The sequence below is a fragment of the Myotis davidii genome, unplaced genomic scaffold (genome assembly GCF_000327345.1).
Source record: "Myotis davidii unplaced genomic scaffold, ASM32734v1 scaffold18, whole genome shotgun sequence".
NCBI lineage: Eukaryota > Metazoa > Chordata > Mammalia > Chiroptera > Vespertilionidae > Myotis > Myotis davidii.
In genome coordinates, this window is record NW_006292696.1 from 1,209,324 (window position 1) to 1,219,017 (window position 9,694).

General features: G+C 43.6%; 1 protein-coding gene across 2 annotated transcripts in view; it reads right to left on the bottom strand.

Annotated features, from left to right (window-relative positions):
- Positions 1-9,694, bottom strand: part of PDE6A (phosphodiesterase 6A) — a 47,071-nt gene that overhangs the window by 27,140 nt on the left and 10,237 nt on the right. For both annotated transcript variants that reach the window (XM_015565609.1, XM_015565608.1), the window contains exons 5-8: positions 8,177-8,251; positions 3,138-3,202; positions 1,911-1,977; positions 53-100 (exon numbers count right to left, since the gene is read on the bottom strand). In XM_015565609.1, coding sequence (XP_015421095.1) covers positions 53-100; positions 1,911-1,977; positions 3,138-3,202; positions 8,177-8,251 — 255 coding nt within the window. The remainder of the gene's footprint in view (positions 1-52; positions 101-1,910; positions 1,978-3,137; positions 3,203-8,176; positions 8,252-9,694) is intronic.

Sequence of the window (9,694 nt, forward strand, 5' to 3'; positions counted from 1 at the left end):
TTTTTGGGGGGGAAGTATTATGTGACTAATACAGAAAATAAAAATTACTTACCTGGAATTCAAAAAAGTCCTCTGCAGGCGCATTCATGATGTTGCAGATCTAAAAGCCGTGAAAAGGAATAATGGAGCTGTTGTTAGACTTGACAAAGTGCCAGGTGAAGCAGTGCGTGCTCTTTCAGAAACACTGCGTCCTTGCCCCCGGCATCCACATTCTTTTCATCAGGTAGACACGCTAGAGATGGTTTTGAATTATTAACTGAGGCTACTGGACAGAAAAGCCGCCTTGTAAACATTACTTCTTAGCATTTGCTTTGCTCCCGAGTCATTTTCCAAACTGTGAAAAAGTAAAGGCTACAAATTGCCATTATTAAGGCCTGTCCAGTATCCTGTTTTGTTTTCCTTCTTTTATTGCATATTTGGGTTGTATTCTGTTTTTTCTTTTTATTCGTATAAATAATGCTGTTCTAAGCATCTTTGAAACAATGACATTTGGGTTCTGTTTGTTTGGTCAGGGAAGAGTTTTTCCTTCTTGGGGTACCAATGCCAACGTAGAACAAGGAATGGAGAGTGCTGTAGCGCTGCTGTAATTGCCAGACTCTTTTCCCGAACATGGGACCCCCTTACCCTACCATGCAGATGGCACTTCTCTGACCCCGCTAGGGCCCTGCCTGTGGGGCCACTGTGTAGTTGTGTAGTGTGTGTAATGCACGAAGGCATGTGGCTAAGGGGATGTCTGGGAGTTGAAATTCTGTCTGGTCTCGACTTGCGAAAGCATTTCCCTAGCCTTTCTCTTTTCATCCACTGAGTCGGGACAGCTTTTTCTAGTTTTCAAAAAGGCACCATATGGACTTGCAGTGACCCTGCCTGTCCCAACTGGCCTGACCACACAGTGATCTCAGAGGGTGAGCTGTCCCTGCTCCTTTGAGAACTGCCCACCCACTGCACCATCCCTCTGGCCTCCCCTTGGACCAGTCATCACTTGCCATAATTCTCTCCTGATCTCTGACCTCTCCCAGGGCTCTTTCCCCTCAGCCCATGAGCATGCTTGAGTCTCTCCCATCTTTGACAATGAAATCCTCCCTTGACCCCATGTTGTTTCCATTGCAACCATCCCGGTTTTTCCCTCTTGCTTTCGCATTCTCTACCTCCTCATTACCCATCCACACCTCAGCAGACCACACACTGGTTTCTGTCCTCGCCACCAAATCTGCTCTCAGGGAGCACACCAATGACCTCCTCATTGCCAAACCCAATGGGCTTTAGTTCTTAGCTCACAGACCACTTGTGTTGCATTTGGTTGTCTCTCTTTTTGTTAAAACTTTTTGCTTCCTTGGTTTCCATTTTATTTCCTACATTCTCCTAAGTCTTTAGACACCTCCATCTATTTCTGTGTTGTACCTGGGGGATAATAGAGGGGAAACCATACTCAAATATGGGGGTGATGTGCAGCTAACATATATGATGCTTCTCTCTGGAGCAGGGGATGCTGTTATTCCACCCTTGACCCTGAGCGGGTGGGGCATGGTGGGAGGCAGAGCATTTGAGCTCGGCTATCCATGGTAGGGCTGGAAATGTAGCAGAGATGAGGGGTTGGGAGTGGCAGCTAAGTAAGAAAGGTTGGGGTTTCGTCTGTGGGGAGCCTGGAAGACCAGCCAGTCATGACTTTGCCCTGGACATATGCATAAGTATCTTTATTTAGTCAGTGAGACTATTTCTGTGTATTTCATATTTTCTCAAATGTCAATATTCTGTTCATCTCCTTGGACCAACTCTCAAGTGAATTGAGAAATGAGAGAATCGGGCTTTTTGACATCCTCACTTCTCATCATATTCTCCCCACTCTTGAACGGAAATCCTTTCACTCTTCCACCTGATTTAAAACTCCCCCGCTTCCAAGTTGTATTACTTACCAAGCCATTTTGAGCAACATAAGTGGGAAGACCACTTGCTAAAGCCCAGTGGTCAGAAGGTGGATTCCTGTAAAGGCCAAAGACAAATGGTAACTTTTGCTGTAAGGACAGTTGGACTAAAAACTTGAATCTGGGTCTTTGCCCTCCCTCCCCATGCTCTGGCTGCTTCCAGCACCTGCTTACATTACTATACCTGAATGAGTCTCAAATCTTGACTAAGTGTCTTAATGTATGCAACAGAGAAAGATAAGATGCTTCCAATTAATCTGTAATGCAATGCTTTTTGACCTTATAAATTATTATTTTATTAATGTCAACACAGCTCTTTTAGAATTTAGATATAGATTTTAATCATAGATTATACCTTTCCCTATCTTTTTGTGCCATGCAAAGCAACTTTTGATTTCAATGCTGCATTATGATATAATTTATTTTTTTATTAAATATATTTTTATTGACTTAAGAAAGGAAGGAAGTGAGAGAGAGAGATAGAAACACCCATGATCAGAGAGAATCATCAATTGGCTACCTTCTACACCCCCCACACTGGGGATCGAGCCTGCAACCCGGGCATGTGCCCTGACTGGGAATTGAATGGTGACCTCTTGGTTCATAGGTCGATGCTCAGTCACTGAGCCATGCCAGCCAGGCCATAGTATAATTTCTTTAAGTCACTTTATATGGCAATTAAATTTAATATGGATATAACCAGCAATGTATATAACTCAAATGAAGTCATAACAATATGAATGGTTATGACCTAGTTCTTGCAAAGGCAGGCAATAGTAACTACATCTGACTACTGTCTGAGTGGCAGCAATTGTACAATGTCATGGGTTCTATTTCAGAAATGTAAACAAGTAGAAAACCATACATTTTAGAGTCAATGAAATGGGAGGGATTTCTTTCTTACCCAACATGGCAACCTTTGTCATTTAACTGGAACATTCAGTTGATTTCTATTTAAAGTAATTAGTGATGTATTTAGATTGAAATATCATCTTCGTATTCTTTGCACCTGCTTTATGTCCTTTCTAAATGTTTATTTTGCCTTCTTCTGGTTTGATAAAGCATTTATTTACTATTCATATTCCCCCCTGTATTAATTTACATGGCATATATGCTGGCCGTTCAGGATACTTACAAATATTCTCTCACTTCCTTCTGGTAACATGATAGGGTGGCATTACCTGTCCACTTGAAGTTAGGTATGGTCATGTGACTTACGGGATTACTTTGATGTCTTCCTTGCCGTGCAGGATGTAATCGATGACCTTGTAAAAGTTGATTTCCTAGGCAAACGAGATAGAGAAATATATACCCTCACCGTCTGAGACAGAACTTCATCAGGACTGTGTCCATGACACAGGCCGTGTTTTTCACTCCGTGTTCGTGGTTTTCCAGAAGCACCAGCCTGACTCTCCCAGGGCGTATCCCAGCTGCCTCTGCAGCTCACTGTCCTCAGCTGACTCCCATGGTTTACTGTGCTTCTCCTTAGACACAGCTCACAGTGGCCAAGCAGGGGCTGGGACCTGGGCCTGGTGAGAGGGATGGGAAGTGTTCTAAGGGGATCTGGAAGTTGAGCCCAGGAAGAAAGAGGGAGAGAGAGAGACTGCTGCTGAAGTCTAGGGAGAAAGGGGAGTTGAAAGGAGGCTCCAGTCCCACTTAGAATCATTGTCAACCCAGCCAGCCTCTATACAGGCCTCAGCGCTATGGTCACAACCCCCTTTCTCATTCATTCCTATCGTCCAACTGCTCTCTTTGCTATGTCAGCTCTTTCAGACCTGTCTGCCCAATCACGCCTCATGCCCCCTAACTCACTTTCCACCTCTTTCATCCTTCCCACCTCCCTGCACCATTAAAACTCCCATCCTCTTAGAATAGACCTGGTCAATTACATGACTTCCTAGCATGCATTTGGATACTGGCACAGCTCCTTTCCCTTAGCGCTCCAGGGCAAGTTCCAATACCTGATCAGATCCTTTCAATTCCCAGGTATGACGGGCAAGTCAGCAAGCATTCAACAATGGGAAGAATGAGACCAGAGAGAAGAAAGGACTCATTTCTAGTGAGCCAGAACCTTGACTTTTAGGCTCAGTGCTCATTCTGCTATGTCACTTACAGTTACCAGCTTAAAACAGTGTTGTATTCTGCATCACTCTCATCTAGAACAGGGCCATTCAAAGTGGGGTCCCTGGACTGATACCTGTCTGCAAACTATTTATTGCTTTTCCATGATTATATGAAAATAGAAATTGAGAGTTGGCATTTAGGAACTTTTATAGCAGTTTGACTGAGTTAAGTTAGGTCTCTTGAAACTAAAAAAGAAGAGAGACTTACATTTTGCATGTTTGTTTAAATTCTCATTGTTTCTAGCTATATATTTTAACACATGTTGAAAGTATCAGTCCAAAATGGATTAGAAATTTGCAAAGAAAACAGTCCCTTCACTCCAGATATTTTGAGAAGTGCTGCTCTCAATATTGACACGTAGAAACCTGGGCCCCACACAAACCTCCTAACTCAGAACCTCCACAAAGAAAAATTCCCGATCCAGGCAAGGGTGTCTGAAGGTCCACTTGGTAGGCAGGCGATCATGAGCTTCTTCATGTGGGAGAGGCTCTGCTCTTCAATGACCAGCACTGGCAGCAGCTACAGTGACCGAGTCCTTCCAGAAGGCACGCTCTGGCTAATCAGGAGGCAGAGGCCTGAGCTCTTCCAAGGATGACAGCTGCCCCAGGGTAGACAGGAGCCCCCTCGAGTAGGAAGCATCCAAGGGGAGACTAGATGAACCTCACAACTTGATGAAATGCTCTAGAGAGGTGGTCGCCAACTGGTGGTCCGCGGACCACTGGTGGTCCGTGAGGTCCGAAAGGTTGGCGACCGCTGCTCTAGAGCGAAGGCTCATGCTCTACTCTTGGTTTGGCTAGGTGTACTCTCTGAGCCTCAGTGTCCCCAGCTGTAGTGCATGTGTGCTGTTGTTGTTAGGCACCAGAACTCTTTTCCCAAACAAAGCATGGGATCTAGTCATAAAAGGCAGCACCCTGTAGGCAGTTCTAGAAAGCAAAGATGGCTGCATTAGCTGCTGGGACTTTGGTCAAAAGCTAAGTTTCCACTTGGGAGGAGGAGGAGGAGGCTGATTTCCATGAGCTTCTCGACCTTCTGCAGGTCTTTGCTGCAGGGCCATCTGTCCTTGGGCCTGGCTGCTCACTGCACTCCTAGGCAAGCTGCCAGCTCCCAGGGCGCCATAGCCTGTCCTATCGAGGGAGTTCACGAGACTCCTTTAGAAAGGTTAGAAATGGACGTGGAGTTTTTGAAACCTACAGGAAAATTAACATGCTTTCACAGAAAGCAACAAAAAGATCAGTGTGCCCTAGGTAAACAGGGCTTTTTCCATACACTGTAACTCAGCCAAGTTGCCTTCAAGGCCATGTTCATGTAAGAATTCTCAGCCGTTGGAAAGTAAAAACTGAGCCATCAATGAGCACCTTTGTTACCTTCCACTGGAGCTGCTAAGGCTACCACACAGGGGTCTTTGAAAGAGCCACAAATATAGACATAGCCAAACCATCGTGTGTGGAAATGTACTAGTTTTAAAACAGTGCTATTTTTTGTTTTGTTCCCCTCCCCATAAAGCCTAATCAGCCTCTATAATTTTTTAATAATCAACACACACACACATACAATTTTACTTTTAAAAGGAGATAAAGTGAGCGTAACTGCCATTGGGGAGCTTTAGACTCAAGATCTGGGGAGGTTAATTAGTCAAAATCCAGACAAAAGCTCTATTTTTAATGTGAATGTGGCAGATAAAGTGAGGGAGTGATGTTAGCAGACAAAAGGGGATGTTAAAAAGCATGATGTGATGTCAGTTACCAGAAAGAAAAGCATTCTGGGTTTGAATATGTGCAAATTTTTTGACCACCTCCCAACCTCCATCTCTTCAACTGCCAAATGGGGAAAGTGAGGAGACCTCCTCCATAAACTCATTGAAAAGAGTAAATGACGTAATCTATGTTAAGTGCCTGGCAGATAGTGAGAGTCAACCCAAGTAGCCATGATGACTAGTGTGCCTACGGTGTGTCAGTGTATGATTCACTTTAGTTACCAGGGCCTCCTGGGTCAGCTTGATTACCAGGTGGTACAGATGAGGAAGGTGAGGCTTAGAGAGGTCCCCCAGGCCACAGAACTAGCTGGTAAGCAGGGATCTGAACTCAGGCTTTTTTCCTCCACGTCCATGCTCTTTTCAGAAGATTCACTTTTGGCCAATCTCATCATGCTGTATCTGGGCTCTAGCTCAGGCCTTTGTGTGCCATCCTCACTAGCTATCCAAGACCTGGAACTGACTTTGGAGATGAGTTCAGGGACAGCTCCCCTAGATGGGAAAATGAAAGGTCCAAGGAACTATTTGGCCAACCTCACCGTACAAGTGAGCAACCAACCAATTCCAACGTCCTTTGCCTTCTGGCCTTTTCCATCTCAATGTAATGGCTCATAGTCTTGCAAGGATTGACTGAGCCTGTGCTACCTGAGATGGAGAAGGTTTTGGGGAAGGAAAAGTCTTAGCTATGAGTGTGCTAATGAACTCAGTGAAACCAAAACTTCTTGAATTAAACAAATGATGGGCAGCTCTTCCTGGGCTGGTGCTCAGTAAGAAAATACCCTGTTCAGTTCGGTCTTAAAGGTCAGGGTACTCGAGGGTGATGAGCCAGATAAGGTAAAACATGACATTTCTCTGGCCACCTGAGAGTTAGACATGACCTCTGATCTCAGGGTTCAGCTCAGAGAGCTGAATATCAAAGCAGCCACGGAAATTGAAGTTAGTTGAAGCTGATGGTGTCTGAAAGCTATGCTGATCTCTATTGTAGTTCCTCCCCTCCTAAATTCCAGGAGATACAAGTCCAGCTCATATTTTGGAGCAAAAACTCATAACATGTCAGCTATACCAACATGAAAAGCTGTACTTAAAAAGGAAATGTCCACCCAAATAGCTTGTGACAGTGGTATAGGACACAAACCTTGAAGACACTGTCTTTCCTAATGAAATCATAAACTTGTGTGAGTAAAAGAATAGTTTGAAACTGGACGACAACAGTAAGTGATAAAGGTCATTTTGGATAAAGCACAGCAGACCATGTGGATTCCAAAGTTGAAATCTCTTCTGGTGTATTAATAAAGCTTACAGGCAAGGGTGTTCATATTGAATTCCCAGAGTTTGAGTCTACCACAAATTCACACACACCTTTATTTTGAGTAGGGTTAGGGTTGGCTGGGCGGGGTCAAACCTCCCAGCAGAAATTGACATACCATTTCAAACAGGCTAAAAGGGCTTGTAGGAAAGCACTGGTTTAAAACTCACTCCAGGAAATGACTGCTGCTTACTTACCCTGTGTGGCCTCAGCTAAGGTCACTCAGTTATTCCACAGGTTCTATAGGCCCTTTGAGGGCTCAGTCTATTTACCCTGGACCATTTCCACATTCCCACTCGCATCACATCATTTTCTTTCAAATGTTTGTACCTCATCTTGAAAAAAAAAAGCAATGGTATGAGCCCAGTGGTCACAAGCTCGAATGCCTAGAGCCCTGACAGAAACCAAAATGTGAGCGGGGGGCAGGTGTTCACAGGAGGGGACTGTGGCAAACTGGAGAGCTCAGACCACATTCTACAGAGATAGCTGCTACCCAGCTCCAGTCAAATTTACCCTATGGGATTGTGGGTCCGGTTTTGACTGATCTTCTACCTTTTCAAAAGAAATCGAGACTATAGATATGTATGGGAAATACCTTGATTTTTTTAAGTGCTAAGCTACCAATTCAATATTTTAAAAGTAAAAAGATAGATTTTTAAATGTATGCAGTCAAACAAGTTTACTTATTCATTGGAATTGACCTCTGGCTACCAATTTATATACTCTCAATTAAATAGTAAGGATATTTCCAGGTCTTATTATCTGAACTCCTGCTGGGTGAATTCTTAAAAAAGTTGCTTGATCTTTCTAGGGCTATGTCCTCTTTTGAGGAATGAGAATGTGGATTCCTTCTTGTTCAACCCACTAGGTTACTATGAAATTCCAACAAGATATTAAAGAACCTTGTAAATTATAGGACTTGGCTATAGTGAGAAATTATAACTTTAAGGGAGACATCCCAACCCAGAGAACAAAAATACCCAAGTGATTTTTTTAAAGTCAGCAGTTTTTATAGTGCTTTACATTTGCATTTCATTCAACATTTTATCATACTGAGCAGGCCAAAAAGAGACCTACCCTTCCATCTGGAGTCCTTGGGCCAGTGTATGGTGGAGCTTCACCCATCAGGACTGGCCACACATCAAAAAATTCCTAGGCATGAAGAAAACGATAATTACATGTCTTGAAAATACATGATGGAAGGGTTGGCTAAAACAATGTCCTTTGCAGTATCATTTATAATACTGAAAACTTAGAAACAGCCTAAGTTTGCAGTAGCATATAGTGACAATGGTGCTACAGACGTGTATGTATTGATTAAAAAGGTGTCCATGATATACTGACAAGTGAAAAATGTGTGGTGACAAAAGAATATAGATCATGTGACCCAAATGTTTAACTATATATAGAAAATGTTCTCAAAGAATTCACAGCAAAGGAGTAACAACTGGTTTTCCCTGGGTGATTGGAATGAGACTATAATTTATTTAGCAGTTATTCCATAGTAAAATATGTTGCTCTTGTAATCAGGAAAAAAAAAAATTTTTTTTTTCCAAATGAGAAAGAAAAAGCAATGGTGCCGAATATGGATAGATAGACTTGTATCTGAGATTCAACAAGAAAGATGACATTGAAGACATCTGACAAAGAAAGACATGGGCAGAGAGAGAAGAAGGAGCCAGCAAAGGCACTGAACCATCACTTGGACTCAGGAAAAGAAACCGACTGGGACACTGCAACAAGCTTCTTGCTGCTGCTCCTCAACTGGTTTCCCACTGTACTCAGAGCTGCATGGTCCTCCAGTGCCCTTTCTGCTCATTTGTGGATTTTTAGGGTCAGTGATAGATGAGTGCTGCATTTTGGTGGGTAGGATGCCAAGCCCTCTTGCTCTTGGCCTCTCTCCTATTTGAACAATCTTGTCTTGGTGCTTTGCCTATCCTAATATCATCCAGAGGACAAGAAGAGGGGGGTCAGCTTCTTCTGGACTGCTGCCGACAGGACGAAATTCAATTGTGGGTGTGAAACATGAGCTGGAGCCCTACCTGAGCCCCACAACATGCTTTCTGCTAGATACACAGAGATGGATAAGGCCCAGTTTGCACTCTGGAGAAACTTGCGGTCTCATGGAAGAAGCAATCAAGTACTGGAGGACCGGTCAGGTGGATGGGCTAAGAACCAAACAGTAATGGAAGGAGAACATAAATGTTAGAGGAACCCAGAAGGACGGGTGCTCTGGGCTGACACTGCCTTTGTCCAACACTGGGTGGCTCTGAAGATTGTCCTGAGGGGAAGCAGAAGTCATCAGCAAGGGATTGATGGAAAGTAGGGCATGTTTATGCCTGCCTTCCTCTCTTTCTCTTTCTCTCTTCTTCTTTCCTTTAAACAGCCTGGTTGAGATATAATTCACATACTATAAAGTTCTCCCAGTTAAAGTGTAAAAGTCAGTGGCTTTATTTACTTCTTTCATAATGACAATAGGTCAGGTAAGACCTTAGCAACCTGGGAGATAGGTTCATAGAGTGATTGTAGGCAGCCCAACTCACCTCTAATTGCTAGGGTGTTCCGTGTTTGGGGGATGACTAAATTAGAATGTTC